The sequence below is a fragment of the Daucus carota genome, chromosome 9 (assembly GCF_001625215.2).
Source record: "Daucus carota subsp. sativus chromosome 9, DH1 v3.0, whole genome shotgun sequence".
In the NCBI taxonomy this organism is placed as follows: Eukaryota; Viridiplantae; Streptophyta; class Magnoliopsida; order Apiales; family Apiaceae; genus Daucus; species Daucus carota.
This window is the reverse complement of record NC_030389.2, coordinates 1,128,352-1,144,761: the sequence shown is the minus strand read 5'-3', so window position 1 is coordinate 1,144,761 and position 16,410 is coordinate 1,128,352. Positions and strand designations below refer to the sequence as shown.

Below are 16,410 nucleotides of genomic sequence, written 5' to 3'. Positions count from 1 at the left end.
CAGAAGTTCTGAGAGAGAAGCTAGCATTCTCAGCTTCTTAAAAGTGCTTCTACTTCTTTACACAAACGGGTCAAGAAAAGCAGAAGCCGGAAGCAACTTCTGCTTCCACCATCCAAACAGGCCCAATGTCACACGAAGTGACGTCTTCAAGTGACAGGCTAGGGTCTTTTGTTGGAGTTGTGCCATTTGAGGCATTTCTACTCTAAATCTTGACATTGGGGGCCTTTTCTCGTTTACATTACATATCAAATTTTAAAACATTACTATCAACAACCGTCGTTTTTTGCTTATAATTAATGTCATTCTTTTATTCTTTCTTTATCTAAAAATTGTTCAAATAATCTTACCCCTCATTTACTTGTGACATTATAAAAACGAATTCAGGATAAACTTATTCTTTCGATAATATCCTCCTTGATTGATTTAAAAAATTGATATTTTCAATTATTTTTATTTCAATTACATTTGAACACATACTATAAGAAAGAAAATATATTAATTTCAAAAAGAAAGAGAAAGAAAGAATATAATTTCTCTTATATTACTTTATTACTATTTGCTGGACAAACGCCTTTTTTTTTTCTTTCGAAGGATAGATAAACGCGGTTTTTTCGCGCATTTTTGAAATGCTTCTTGTTAAGGAGAATAGTGGTGCTCCTGCAAGCATAACTTATAACATGCCTCAGTCACAGTGACACGCTGCCACTCTAGAATCTTCTAGGAGTGGTGGAAGTTAGTTACATATATAGTGAAGTAGTGCTATATAAGAACAGTAGGAGTATGCTCATTTATTAAGCTCTGTAAATAATTTCTTTTTTATCAAGTAATGTAGCTTTTGTTCTCTTAGACGAGTATGCTCTGAATACATAGATATGGATACAAGTGGTATATGTGTATATATATAGAGATCAGTGTGAAATTCAGAGCTAGTTCATCGAGTTTTCATTTTGTTCATAGCATTGTAATATACACGTGAATTGCAGCTGCAGGTGATCTTCAATTAAGATCGATTGTTTTAATGCATATTTTTTGATCTGAAACTGTAATTTGATTTTTCTACGCTTCCGTTATCGGTAATCTAGGGTTTCTGCTCGATCGATCGGCTGTTTGAAGGTAATCTCGTTCAATACTCTTATCAATCGACCTCCATTTTTTCTGAGATTAAGCGTTATTTTCTATTTGCTTGTAGAACTTCCGAAATCGAAAGACAGAGGAAAGCAGAGATTCAGTTGAAGCAGGTATCTACGTGATCGCATTTATAGAGTCTTGTGTTTGATTACTTGCATAGTTGCATTTATATTTAATATAATTTTACTCAATTTTTCCTTTAATATTGCGAAGCATAGGTTGAATTTATGTTGTTTGATTATCAATAGACCTCCATTTTTTCTGAGATTAAGCGTTATGTTCTATTTGCTTGTAGAACTTCCGAAATCGAAAGACAGAGGAAAGCAGAGATTCAGTTGAAGCAGGTATCTACGTGATCACATTTATATAATGTTGTGTTTGATTACTTGCATAGTTGCATTTATATTTAATATACTTTTACTCCATGTTTCCTTTAATATTGCGAAGCATAGGTTGAATTTGAGTGCTTACAATTTGATTTTCACTTTATTTGGATATTTAGTCACTGTTAATGTAATTGCACCTGCCTAGGAAACTACAGCCTTAATTCTGCACAATATTAGATTATGACTGTTTTCTTTGGGTGTTGCAATTTTAGCATATATCTGCTTTTTGAGTGAGCTAGTGCAATAAACTTAAGTAACATATTAGATATTCATTTCGCAATTGCTGGTAAGTCACAAGGCATTGTTCCATACTCTGTATTATATTCTTTAATCTGATCGTAAAATTTTGTTGTTTTCGTTGTGCCCTTACTTGTAGCCTACTTAAACTTTCTTCATTATCGTAGTGAGTCTGGCATTTTGTTGTAAAAATTTGAAGCAGGGAAGTATAGGTTGATTCTTGCCTCTTGCCTTTGCACATTAATCTGTAAAGAATTTAACACATGAAGAGAAGTATAAAAGTTTAAGCTATTATTCTTTCGACTCTTAAAATTAATATAAAAAGAACATTTATGCAATAGATAAGCATTTTGAGTAGCCTGATGCAAGAAGGAACCGAACTGGTTCAGCAATTTGACCAATTACAATAGCTAAAAATATACCAAACAATTTACCTTACTATTACTGTACTATATTTCTTTCCAACTTCTTTTCGAATTTCTTAGTGGTAATAACATTCACCATCTGTTTCTGCGATTTATGTCATCTTGAAATCTTTAGTGAGCCTATTCACAACCTAGGAATACGATAAGGAATAGTGATGTTATTTGGTCCATTGTTGTGATCAGCTCTTTACCAATTATCGTGATTTAGATTTTTTCAGTTTGGTTACTCTTCATCGTTTGTTTACACTAGATGTTTATAATGAGTATTGTTCTTTATAAAGATGTATGTGTTAAGAAGGGTTCAATTTGTAGAACTTCTACATATTGTGCATTTAGCATTTTGTTGAAAGCTTGCTTAGTGTATTATGAGGGAGTTATCTTTTAAGCTTGTGCTACATTAAAATTTTTAATGTTTAATTTGTAGAAGATCTTGGTTCAAGAAGCCTATTTAAACTCAGGCTTTATTACAAGTGACTTTAAGCTGAACTTTTTCCTGCTGCATTGATATTTAAATCGGGTTCTGCTGCAAAATTAAGATTACAAAATACAGTTATTCCATGAAATTTGTAATCGTGTATGATAGATTATGAAAAAGAGGATAGAATTAGTGTCAAAGATAAGATCATTCCGACACAATTATTGTCTGCATGAGTTTTTGAAGCCAATTCTATAATTCCTACTTGTAACCAATTAATACAAAGACTTGTGTAGTATGACTGACTGTAGGGTCTGATAATCACATAGTTGGGTTGAAGGACTAGTTGTCTAATCAAGTAAATTTGTATTGATATAATTAGTTATTTTTTTTATGTTGGAAAATAATAGTTAGCAGACTAATAGCAATATCTACTTTTGTCTTCTTTAACCTTTTGTTCTTGAAGTTCCTAATTACACTCCTAGCAATGTGCTTCAGACAGATATATACATTTAAATTACTTGTTTATCTAGTAACGATTTACTAAGTCACTGATATCATCTTGTGGTCTATGTAATAGATGCATATTGATTATTTGATTGTTGAAAATTGAATATTGAATTGAATGTTATCAGACAGTGGAAGGTATGTGAGATTAATGCACTTTGGATTAGTTTATATTGTATAAATTTTTATTTTGGAAGAAAAATATACAATATAGTATTACGTTGGTAGTTCTACTTTTTGGCTGTTCTAATATTTGTTTTAATATTTGCAGAGAAGTGGCTTGAGTGAATGTTGCTTATTTTGTTAGTCCTTATAACCGTTGGAAAAAGTGGCAGTTGCAAGTCTCAGGGGGTCGGGGAATGTGATTTTGTGGGGGGTGGGTTGGTGGGGTGAGAATGAGAAGTAGGGTAGTGTGCATGGTGGAGATAGGAAGATTTTTAATAAAGCGTGCTTTCTGCTATTTTAGATTTGTGACTTTTTTTTCCGATACGAACTTTGAGACAACCATGTATCCTGTTCTGTTGAGGGATATTGAAGTTAGTAATGAATGGTTGGTAGGAAAGCTTGATCTTAAAACAGATATGGATAATGAGCGAGTTTGTTGTATTCAGATGAGAAGATATTTTAACATAGAAAGAAGTTGCCACTGTTCCGGTGCTTAGGAACCTTGCTACTGCTACTCCTTAAGGTCACTATTAACCCAGCAAACACAGATCACCTGCTAGGCGTTTACTAGGGTAAAGATAAAAGTAGTCATTTGTCTTGATAAGTTAGGGGTGGAAGAATAATACATAAAGTCAAAATAGGTATTTCTATCAGTAGTTCTACCCCGATACTAACCCTTAGAAACCCAAATTGTAGAATATGAAGTGGAATTTGTATATTGTATCTTTTTGACTCGATTTATATTGGATCCTTCTCAAGAATTATTGTAAATAAACTCCAGTATTGATTCTCTTCTTGTTTACTAATGTGTAATCATAACTGCAGGCTGCAGCACATATTTATATAATTTGATCTTAGTTGGTTCTATATCCAACCGTTTGCGTTCTATTGTAAATCATAATCATTCTCATTGTACAAACAATGACATAGATTTAACCTTTCTTATTCATTCATTCAATCATTTCTTTCTCTTGCCCATTATAATAGCAGACTAGGAATTGAGTTCTATATAAAACATGCATTGTACAGATATTTTATTCACCCATAAACAAGCTCAAAATCAAGATTGTAAAGTAAAAAACAAACTATAAGTTTTTGGGGTTATAATAAGCAAAAAAAAATGGTTTATACTTCATCATCATCATTTTTGTAAGTAAGGTTTTCGTATGTGGGATTAAGTTGATTTCTGAGCTGTTTTAAAGGAAAATATAGATGAAAGAAATTACGGGGATAGCTGGAGATCTTGTAAATACCTTTTTCCCCACTGAAGTTGGTGGCTACAAAGAGATGAAACACTTGAAAAATATCAAGGTAACCCTTATCACAGTTATTTTTTATTTTTTTAGCTCCTTTTGTGTATGTGTGAAAAATTGAAAGTGTTTATATAATAGGTATTTACCTCAATTTTTTTTTCTTTAAAGAGTTCCTATCAAGTGAAAGACTATAAGTCTGCCATGAATGGCATTAATAAAATCTTGGCAGTAAAGAAGGACCATGGAGGCAGGTTTCTGTCTTGATATTAAATGTTGTTTTAAAACTGTTTCCCGTTGTTTTTTGTTTCATACTTCTTTTTGTAATTCCTGTTTTTTTTACTGTTTCTTAGAAACATTAGCTTTAAAGGGACTAATGTTGAGTCTGTTGGACTGCAAATCGGAGGCATATGATTGTGCACGTTGTGGCTTTCAGGTTGTTGCATTCTGCCATGTCTTATAGATACTCTTTTGTAAAGATAGCTAAGGTTTGTGGTTTTCTGATATTTACGATGTATATCTTTTGCAATCATGCAGAATGACGACAAGAGTATTTTTTGCTTGATAATTCTTGGCTTCATATGTCAATCTGACTTCGATTACGAGAAGGCTATAGAATTTGTCCAAAATGCTTTGAAGATTAGTCCTTCCAATATTTTATTGCTCCGTTACCTTTCTATACTACAGGTTCACCTACTTCGTTTAAATATTTCTGTTGAAAGTTGAGTTAAATACTGAATTACTACTGTTTCTAGAATTTCCTTTTAGGTGGAAATTTGTTTCTGATTCTATTTTGATATTTATAGGGGCAAATGCGAAATCTACCAGCTTTTGTGGAGTGCAGATCTCAGATTGTGACGTTGGAGCCTAATATTTGCTTTCATCACATTGCACATGCTGTCTCTCACCACCTTAACAGAAAGTATGTAATTTATGAACACTTCATGGTCAGTGGAGGAAATTATTTTATTGTTATATATGTAGGTAGCAGTTTCTTGTATTTCGTCTTTGACTCTTTAACTTTGCAATGGCAGTTGTTTAAAAGCAGTTGAGATCTTGGAAAGTTATGAGAAATCACAAGCTGATGTTTCTGAAGGGATGCTTTTGTACAAGGTGCGTTTGCAAGTGTTTTATGTTATATAGTCGTAAAATTTATTGGTTTGAACTTCCAATGTAGTTTAGTTGATCGACACCTATCCACCTTCATGGTCCATGCAGATCTCTTTATTGGAGGAATCAGGTAATATAGAGAAGGCTTTGAAGGAGCTACTCAATAAAAAGTCAGTCATTGTAAGTTGATTTTTGTGGTGCTAAAAGAAGTAGAAGTGTTAAGTTCAAAAAGATGTTAGATATAATTCAGTCTTCCCAAATTGATGTTGCAGGTTGATAATGTAGCTTTTAAGGAGCAACATGTTTCCTTGTTGGTCAAGCTCAATGAACTTAGCGAGGCAAAGAAAATATATATGGAGCTTCTTTCTCAGAATCCAGAAAACTACAGGCTATCTTTCTGACCCTTCTTTTTACTGGGCACATTTTCTTGTTTGTAATGTTCTGCCTTTTCTCGTAGGTGATTTGACTGTTGATTTCCTCCTTTGTTCATTTTGCAATTGATATTTACATTTTAGATGGCAGTGGCTTATATTATAATTCTTTTTTGCCAACTTTTAAAAAAAATTCTTTTTAAGAATCTAGCTGACTTTTAAACACAAGTACGATTACCTTGACCAGTCGATGTAACGTCATGAAAATATGGTGATTGGATTATATTGTTGTTATGTTATGAAACAATTGTTAATATTTTCACAAGAAAATAGTTCAGAAACGAAGTTGATATAATAGCAGCTTGCTTGCATATCTTGAGATTTTACTTAACTACACTGAAACACTATAACATTATGTTGTGTGCTAAATGTATGCTATATATTGAACGAATTGTCGTGTTTCTCTTTTATGCAGTTATCATGCCGGATTGCAAAGGTGTGTCGTGTCATCGGACACTGGGCAGTATTCGTCCAACTTGATTGAAAAATTAAAAGACTTGTACAAATCTTTAGGGGACCAGCACAGTTCGTCCTCTGCGGTTAAGGTCTTTATCAGTTTCCTCTATCAAAATTTTACAAATATATGGATATGGAATATGCCCATATTAGTCATTTAGTTGACTTGCTATCAGCCACTTCCTTTTTTCTTTTAGGGGGTCTTTTGAACAGATAGATATGTTGAGTAACCATATAGTATTTCTGACTTTCTTACTGTTTTTTTACATGGCCAAAGAGGTCGCCCAATGAAGTGTATTTTCTTGTTAGTTATGTTATGATGGTGAATTCTGTGTAGAGTTCTGAATCTTTAACGAGGCTGTTAAACGGCCAATATTGTTCATTAGTTTTTAACACATGCTTCTCATCTGAGTTTCTTCTATTCTTTCTTTATACAGTATTTTCAAATTTCCAACGTTATATTTGAGTACTTTGATATTGGACTTGCCATGATGCGGTGGAATGTTCTTTTGCATGTTTTCAGAGAATACCCCTTAACTTTCTCCAAGGGGATGAATTCCGAACAGCGTTGGGTATCTATATTAGGCCTCTCTTACATCAGGTATTTTTTTTGTTTTTTCTTAAGTCAGTAATTATGACCCACTTTAGTGTTTATCAAGAAATTCATTTTCCAAACCTCGCCCATGTTAAAAATCATGCTTTCTTCTTGTTGGACACACAGCGAGTCCCTTCATTGTTCTCTGACCTTCGCCCATTGTATGAACAGCCTGACAAGGTTTGTCAAGCTCTCTTGATTTCACATGTTTTATTTTGGGGTAATGGTAATTTTAGGTGAATATATTTTGCTCTCGTTGATGTCATCTATCCTTCTACAGGCAGACATCATTGATAAGGTGATGCTGGAGTTAGAAAGTTTGATCAGGTAACGTGATGTATTGGTTTTAAGATTCCTAGTAGGATGTTATAAGCTTTCCAATCCTTAGCAAGCGAAGGTGTCAATTTGTAGGGAAAACAATGAATCCATTCCGATACCACTGTGGACTTTGTGTTTGTTAGCTCAGGTTTTAACAATAGTCTCTCTCTCTCCCTCCCTCCCTCCCTCTCTCTCCCTCTCCCCACATATATATAGGTGTATATTGATTATGGAGTTATGTTGAATCAGCATTATGACAGACGTGGCCGGTATGAGATAGCTCTCAGCCAGGTGAATGAGGCTATTAAGCAAAATGAAGCAGTTGCTGTAGCTCTTGGCCAGGTGAATGAGGCAATTAAGCAAAATGAAGCAGTTGCTGTAGCTCTTGGCCAGGTGAATGAGGCAATTAAGCAAAATGAAGCAGTTGCAGAGTTATACTTGGTCAAGGTTTGTCCCCATATTTCCACAACTACTTTCGCAAAAAAAAAAAATCTATCTGTTTTGAGGAAGTTTTGAAGTAGAGTCAGGTTGTGATTCATAGTGTTCACTTCAGCTACATATGTAATGTTTTGAATAGAGATGCATATGGTTGTGAGCTTACTTTTGTGTAGCACAGTGTGGTTACTAAAGGAACAACCTTGTGCTTGTTTTTTAGCTTTCACTCTAATAAAGTGCTCATTTGCCATTTTATGTATCAGGCAAGGATATTGAAGCATACAGGTGACCTAGAAACTGCTGCTTCTATGGCAGAGAAAGCCAAGGACATGGATCCTAAAAACAGCTTCACAAAAAAGAAGTACATAAAGCACATGCTTCAGATTGACAAGGTATTCAGTGCTAGTTGAATATTAGTTATTTTGCTCCCTCCCTCTCTCTCCCTCGTCCCTCCCTCTCTCTCTATCCCTCTATCCCTCCCTCCCTCCCTCCCTCTCTTCCTCTCTCTCTCTCGCAATATACATGAATCTATGACACATTGAAACTCGTATTATATTTTTTTGCAGGATGTAATGTTTACAAAGGATAAAGATGATCAACAAACTTCTTTGCCCAACATGGAGTGCATGTGGTGTGTCTTCGTTTTGGGTGTTCTATCTTGTTTCCAGTCGAAATTATCTACTATCTGATTATTTGTTATTGTCTTTCCCCTCCCCCAAAGGTATGAGCTTGCTTTGGGAGACTGTTACTACCGACGTGGTGATCTGGGGAAGTCGTTGAAAAATTACCTTGCTGTTTTGACATACTACACAAAGCTGAGTGAAGAACGCTTTGACTTTCGTTCTTATCAGTCAGGGGGGCTGACTCTTCATACATCTGTTGAAACATTGAGATGTCAAGAACGGCTGGATCCAGGCTCATATTTTCATAAAGCAGCTACTGGAATCATTAGGTGAATTTCTTATATTGCTCAGCAGTAATTAGTCAATTGTCTTCATTTTTCTTTTCAATCAATTATGTTCCTTAATGAAGAAGTAAAATCTCCTTAAGAAAGCATTCGCGCACCTGTGTTATTCCTCATTTTTCCCTAATAGGGTGAGGGTGTACTTGGTAATGTAGTTTCTAAACAAATAAAACAAATTTATGCCTACTTTCAAACTGTGAAAGTGTCCAAATCATCACATATACACAGCAAGCAACAACCCCCCACCATGGTCGTATGATGTTCTTTTGTGGTATATACACTTGCTGGGCTATGAAAGCCTTTCAACCATTTCTTTCATTTGTTAGTGTGTGATTAAACAGGGTGCTCAATTTTTAGTACTACAATGGATTTTACTCTTAGACAACGATTTGCCATTTCTTTCTTATGAAAATATATTACAAGCATCTGTAGTTTTTATTTATTAGTTTCTATGTTCCTCTCGTACAGGTGCTATATGAAGCTGTATGATTCTTCTACCAAATTAGACGATGAAGCACTAATGTCAACGACCGTTAAGATGCCTCTCTCTAAAAAGAAGATGCAAGAAACAACTGTTACCAGAGTCTCAAATACTAAAAACTTGGTGGATACAAAGGCTAGAAAAGGGGTTAAATCCCACGCAAAGGTGACTGAGCTTTTCATGCCTTAATCTGAGTTATCTTGTAGTTAAGCCATCAATTTAACATCCCAGTGTTGTAGGAATTGTGCAACAAAGACAAGGAAACAAGCAGATCCTCAAAATATCTTGATCCCATTGGTGCAAAGTTATTGCAGGTGCTTTAGAAATAACTGTTACACTGCTTTCTTCACACTTCCAATTTCTTAATACATAAAGTGCAGTGCACTGCTGCTTAAGGTTGCTTAACAGTATCATATTTGTGTTCTGTGTTGACACAGGTTGAGAATCCATTATTGGAAGCTACGAAGTACTTTAACTTGCTCCAAAAGATTCACCCAGATTCTTTTGGGACACATGTCCTCTTGTTTGAACTTAGTATGAGAAAGTATGACATGTTAGAGGTCTGCAAGGTAATACATAACCTTTCGACTGCTTTTTGTTGTTTCTTTTTGTTGGGTGAGTATACATGGTGGTCCCAGACAGCTGTTTAGGGACTTCAACTGTCTTCTTAATCGTTTGTTGTCTGCTTGAAGACTACTGTATTTAGAGGTCGGTTCTTAAATTGATGTTGGGTTCATTTCAGGCGTCAAAAAATCTTGTAAGACTGGAGGAAGATAACCCTGACACACTGCGATATTTGGTATGTCTTAAATCTAATTGTCTTGCATGTCAGTCATTCTAGTTATTACAATCATGTACATGACATGAAATCTTCTCAATAAACTTTATGTGGATATCACTTTTTTCGAAATAATAATAAATTAGCTAGTATGTTGATTTTCTAATCCAATAGATTTTGCAGAATATTATCTTATCTTATCTTTTGCTTTTGATATTCAAAATAATATACGTTATGTTAGGTACGGTTTCTTGGCAGACTGGATAGCATGGTTTTAGAAGAATCTGTTCGTACTGCATTAGCAATTCCCATAAGGTCCTTTTCCATATTTTACCCCCGTATTAATACTATTCTTATATGCTTTGTTTCACAAGTTATATACTAAACTATTGTATTATATTTCTGCAGCACTTTACGTGAAAAATCATTAATAAAATTGATTGAGGATTTCCTTGTGCGAAACAAAGGTCGAATTCTTATTTTATGCATCATACTGGCACTATCCTTTTTCCAAAATACCAGAGACCGATAATTATATTTTCTTTTTGAAGGTTCGATTGTCCATATGGTTGCAGCAGCAGAAATGCTGTTCTATTTACAGCCATATAAAAAGCTCCCAATTGTGAATTGTATCAATGAAACAGTGTATGACTTCTACCTAATCCCGAGCTGTTTAGATGTATGTATATATATGCATTTCCATTTTGAAAGAGACTTATGTGTGTTTTATGTTTTTTTTATTAGTTATTCAGCTCAAAATAGGAGGAAGTCATGTATGCTTAGCGATTATATTGCAATCCACAAGCTATTGAAATCAGTTTTTTTTTTTTTTTTTTTTTTTTTTTTTTTTTGCTAAGTTAAAAATATTAGAAGGAGAAAGATACAAATCTAGGGGCATACCCCGCGAAAACAACAAGCAGCAGCTAAGGTGCAGCAGCCACCTCAAATACTAGGCAACACAGACTAGAAGCTAAATAACTAGGAACAAACCATTACAAAGCAAACTACCCCTAACAGCTTAATATAGAAACATGGCTAGAAGTGGGTCACGTTGAAGCCATTTCCCAAAATTAGCCGAAGACGCCAGCTTGTCACGAACATCTCTTTTAATACCAATGATCAAACTGTCCACAGTGCGCGGGCCATCATCAGAATAAATTCGCAAATTCCTTTCTCGCCAAATAGCATGCCAAGCCGCAGAAACATATGTGATAGAGAAGTAAACACACACAGCTGATATATTAATTCAAACACAGATACAACTTGTTTTTCACATACAGACTTAACAGGCTTCAGCCTTTGTTTTCTCTCAAGAGCTTCAGCTCATATAATTCTCACTCACAACTGCTGTTGTAGTTTTTCTCAGTGTCTTCTGCAAATACAAAGGTCAGCCTATTTATAGGCATTACATTAGCTAGATTACAACATGTCTATTACCAGCCTACAACTATTGACTTCAAACTGTGTACTAGCTATTTTCCAGGCAGTATATAACCACTGCATATCTTCTTTTCAACCATTCCTTGCTTCCAATATATGTAGCCTACCATATTTCCAGGAAGACTTGTGTAGCTGCACTTTGGTTTCCTTCAGCCCGCCTTATATTTAGGAGCTCTCTGTCTCTTTCACATTTGCCAGCCACCTTTTCTCCTGGAACGTACATGACCAACTCCTTAAGCTATATATTTCAAACCTTAATTATCTCCAAGCTGTAGTTTTTGTTTTATTCTTTTACACACATATAGATAATATAACATATTCAAACTTATTAGTAAATGAGAGTTTGATTTCTAACACTAATCTCTCGTGGCCTTATTTTATCATTTATTTATATATTATGCCTTTTGATGTATTTTTCTTTGCTGTCTTTATTGTAGGGTGGATCACAAAAGAGTTTAAAGAACTTTTCCCCTTCCCATCCTATTTTAGGACCTTGGCCAACAATGACACCTCTTCAAAATCCGAAGAAGAAGTTTGGGTGTTTGATTCCGGCAGTACTAGGCATGGTTGCAGCAAAATAAGTCGTCTTCTAAGAAAGCGTGAAGAAGTAGGACATTTTTCAACTTCAAGTGGGAAAATAGCATTATATACTGTAGTTGGCGACGTTTTGGTTAATTCTGAAGATTGCGGGAGATCTTATTTTCTGGAGGATGTCGCCCATTTCCCCCGTGGCAGAAATATTATTTCTGTCAGGAGATTTGTAGAGCAGCATCATTGCTTAGCTCAGTTTCTTCTCAGGGATTCTAGATATATCAGTATGGTGGCTCGCGAGTATATTCTCGCCAGAGGTTTTACATCGGGGAACAAATACAAATTTATCGAGAAGTTTCCCGATAAAAAGGAAACGGATTCGGGTTGGTTTGTTGATTCAGGCAGCAGCTGCCACACAACATGTGATGAGTCTTGTCTTACTGGTATAGAAGACTGTGAGCAAATAGCTCTCCGTGATGTAGATGGTGAAGTGACAACCTCTTCCCGGAAGGGAGCGTGTGAGTTAACATACACAGAGAATGGAGTGACAACCAGATTTCTGATGAAGGATGTGTATGTTTTCACAGAAGGAGTGTCTTTGCTGTCTGTGTCATGTTTTACGAGAGATAACAAGTGCTCAGTCCTTTTTGCGTCAGATCAGTACTATATCTTGGATGCTGAACATGATATGATCCTGAAACCCGAACTAATTTGTGGTTATGGTACAGAACATATAGGGATTTATAATCTACGTTGAATAGGTTGAATTTTCTACAAATGGTAGCCATTAGAGATATACTTGTATAGCCTACATGAGTGTCTACGCACTTTGGATGTATCATATTTTGGAAAGTAAAGTTGGTGAAAAAAATACTTGTCTGCTGGGATGGATGTATAAAATTTTTGTAGAATATAGTTTTATAATAACTTTTTAACTTCATTTATGAATAAAAATTAAACGTCAAATTTTTAATCAGAAATAAAAATATTCAATTTATTGCTTATCGGATTTTATTCTTGGTAATTCGTGTCAGTTACATTTGGTGAAATATGCTCAATTTTTATCTATTGCACTTGGTGTCATATTTTGTTTTTAGTTTCTATTTTGATTTGTAATGGCAGGTTATAATTTGTAATCATCAACTTTAAATGTAGTAGTAGTCATTTGTCAGTTTCTTAATGACGGTATTCGTTTTTTTCTTTGATTACTTTTACGTTCTTAATTAAACAAATCATTGCCAATATATTTGAATAGTTAATATTAGTTTAATTTCATTTATTATTCTGAATTTATAATTTTATGGGTAGTATGCTATCAAGTAAGAATTAAAAATATAGTCCTTAATTTAGGCTGTTTTTAAGAATAAAATTAGGTAGATTTGGTAATTATTTTATTTTTTTTGAAAGCTTTGGTAAATATTGTTATCCACTTATTTTTCATCTCAATGACAACATTGATTACGTTTTATTTAATTATTGTTTCGAAACTTTCAGTTTTTGTTTTTTTTTAAATTATTTGATAAAGGATTCATTTTTTTGGAGTTTTCTGAAACAAGGATCCATTGTTGAAGTTTTATTTCAAATTTTTATTTTTCTAATTTTATAAAAGAAGCTGGGGTCATATATGATAATTTTTGCACTTATTAAGTTGGGATTCAATTCTCTATCCCAGATAGAGAAAAGAAACTCAGCAATCACATAAATTTGTACACTCACAGCACATATCCAAGTTTTTGTATATAGTTTTTAGGATTTACATTGATCATCCAATATAGCTTCTTCATCGTGTTAATATATTTTTACACTGCTATAAATCTGGAGAATTACAACACATACCTAAGTTCCACCGAAAATTATTACGACTATGCTTCATGGCTCTACGCTCCTCCAATAGTATTTCTTTAGTTGGGAAGACTCTTGGTCTTCCGCGTTTTCTAGCTGTTACATCCATTGTACATAAGATCAACCCATTTACAAACTTATACCCCCTATGCTTTCTAAGCCTCCGGCACATCACTAGATCCTGTAATATACAATAATATTCATATCACGAAATCCCATATTGAAATTAAGATACAGAGGCATTTTATTTGCAATTTACTGTTTTAATCCTTAATTTATGTTTTTTGTTTCACTCAAGTGGAGCTCCTCCAATAACATAATGTAAACACACATTATATAATGTCAATTTAGTTAAAATACCTATAATGTGTTTCACGTCGTGCAGATGTTATGGTATGAAGTTTCAGAATTTTAAAGTTTCAGATCAATGCTGCAAGTATAGCTCTTGTGATAACTAAGAGACTGTTGTTCTACATTCATCCTCTCTTAAATGTTGTTTCATAATGCAAGATCTATTCAGTTTTCCCTTGCGGAAGCTAATAGACCAGCATTAGCCAAGTGATATTAAAAAAAAAAAAAAAAATTGATGACAAGAGTATTACATTAAATCACTTCAAATGAACTGATTTCCTGAAACATTTTAAGAAAAAATATTAGCATAATAAAGGTAGGAAACTTATCATCATCATTACTAAAACATAAAAAGCATATTTGATAATTCAAACTTCCTAAAATTATCTGAAGCAAACTGAAACTCCCACTCTTATTTTGAGATGGTTCTTAACAATAGTACCTATCCGGCACGATTTATTTTAAAAGTATATTTTTAGATCTCTACATAACACACATAAGATCCGCAACAGTTACTTGACAGGATGCTATAAATGGAGTATATAAAATAGCCATGTATAGCAGGTAAGGTCTGAAGACTGAACATATATATAGTCACCGCCTATGGCTAGGTTCATCATTCCATCACTTAATGTATCAGCTGACTTTCAATATGACATCTACAATCAACCGAGGTTGTGTTCATTAACATGAATAAAATGAAGAAGGAATGGACAAAAAACCCTCTTCAAAAAATAAAAGAATTACGAAAATTTTGAACTTTATAATTTTAAGAAGATCTTTTTATTCTCTAACACTTTCATTCTATAAATTTTTTCGAAAAATATCGTTTAGATAGTCAAAAAATTTAAATAAAGATCTGATTTTAATTAAATATAATTAAATTTCCCAAAATGCTCCTGCAAAAATTAACGGTAACGACAGAAATTAACGGAAAGGGTGCAAAGTGTCAACGGGTTAAAAGTTTGAGACTGCAAATTGTATTTTTCAAAACTAGTAGGTGCAATGTACGTGCAATATGCTGAAATTAAAAGGGTGTCAATTGCAATTAACTCATAAAATTATAATAAAATTTGATTTTGATTCGAATCCGCCCAAACTATTGACAAGCAAATATCAGATAGATTATTGAAGTATAATTTAGGTTCGTAATTTTTCTTCCCTTCGCCACATTATGGGATAGTAGGTGCACTAATACTCTAATAGCAAAAGCTAATGGACGCATTAAAAAGAATGGGACAAAAAATAAATAATAATAACACTTTTATATTTTATTTCAAGCTCAGGTGATGAAATCGGAATATGCAGATTTGTCACAATTAGTGGATTAAGAGATAATATATGTTGTTCCCTCCATTTTTCCATATATAATTCTGACATGTGTTGTATTTGTTTAGAAACTTTAGTGTATAACGAAACTTCTTTATTTTTTAATCAAAATTCTAATCTTTAAAATTATAAATTTTGACATGTGAAACTATAAAATTATGGGATAAAAATCAAGCTGACATAAGGACAAAGGGACACCGAAGCAAATAAACTCAAAAAATGGATTAAAAACCGAATCACGTGAATCTATCTGCAACAAAAACAAATACTCCCTCGATTTTATCAGGTTGTTTGCATTCATTATTTACACGTATTTTAAAATTTTTACAAAATATAGTTTCATAATATTTTTATAATTTTTTTATGAAAGTTTAAATATGAAAAAAAATTCAGAAAAAAATTAAAAAATATAATCAAATTATAAATAATAGAGTCTCGTGATGCATTTCAAAAAGTAACGAAAGAATGCGTTGGAACAGTTTCCCGAAGAGAGTATATCGCTGGAGTGTTGTGCACCACCTACATAACGCGTGCAATTATCTGGCTTACAATTTACATGTTTCTTGCAATTCCGACTTCTTGAATCACGTTATTATCGTTAAAGACCGTGAAATTTACGTAATAAATAAAAATGCTGTAGAGATTCATGAAATCGTCAAAACAGCGAATGTAAATAAATGAAAATGATTAAAACATGCAAAATAAGTAATATGTGTACTTGATTTTGGAGACAGCAAACGAAGTGTTTGAATAATGTCTGACTAAAAGTTGTAGACCACGAGGTCGGGGCTCCGATTTTAGCCCCAAATAGCATATGCATATGACTTGACACTTCA

General features: G+C 33.7%; 1 protein-coding gene and 1 long non-coding RNA gene across 2 annotated transcripts; both read left to right on the top strand.

The window, feature by feature from the left end:
- Nucleotides 1-5,493: 5,493 nt before the first annotated feature.
- LOC108201000 (uncharacterized) lies at nucleotides 5,494-6,011 on the top strand. The gene is made up of 3 exons (XR_010287308.1): nucleotides 5,494-5,626; nucleotides 5,732-5,803; nucleotides 5,896-6,011. It is a non-coding gene; the product is annotated as an uncharacterized LOC108201000 (long non-coding RNA).
- Nucleotides 6,012-6,254: 243 nt separating this feature from the next.
- LOC108200999 (N-terminal acetyltransferase A complex auxiliary subunit NAA15-like) lies at nucleotides 6,255-12,809 on the top strand. The gene is made up of 18 exons (XM_064084473.1): nucleotides 6,255-6,265; nucleotides 6,470-6,599; nucleotides 7,034-7,111; nucleotides 7,232-7,285; nucleotides 7,386-7,432; nucleotides 7,517-7,571; nucleotides 7,673-7,870; nucleotides 8,122-8,250; nucleotides 8,425-8,489; nucleotides 8,580-8,810; nucleotides 9,291-9,468; nucleotides 9,543-9,617; nucleotides 9,741-9,872; nucleotides 10,046-10,102; nucleotides 10,323-10,396; nucleotides 10,490-10,548; nucleotides 10,633-10,800; nucleotides 11,959-12,809. The coding sequence occupies exons 1-18, from the start codon at nucleotides 6,255-6,257 to the stop codon at nucleotides 12,807-12,809; spliced, it is 2,592 nt and encodes an 863-aa protein (XP_063940543.1).
- The last annotated feature ends 3,601 nt before the right edge of the window (nucleotides 12,810-16,410 follow it).

What these genes read in the sequence shown, in the direction of transcription:
- LOC108200999 (XM_064084473.1), top strand. An exon ending in GAGTTAGAAAGTTTGATCAG is followed by an intron (nt 7,433 to 7,516) that starts GTAACGTGATGT and finishes GTCAATTTGTAG; the next exon opens with GGAAAACAATGAATCCATTC. An exon ending in CAGAGTTATACTTGGTCAAG is followed by an intron (nt 7,871 to 8,121) that starts GTTTGTCCCCAT and finishes TTTATGTATCAG; the next exon opens with GCAAGGATATTGAAGCATAC.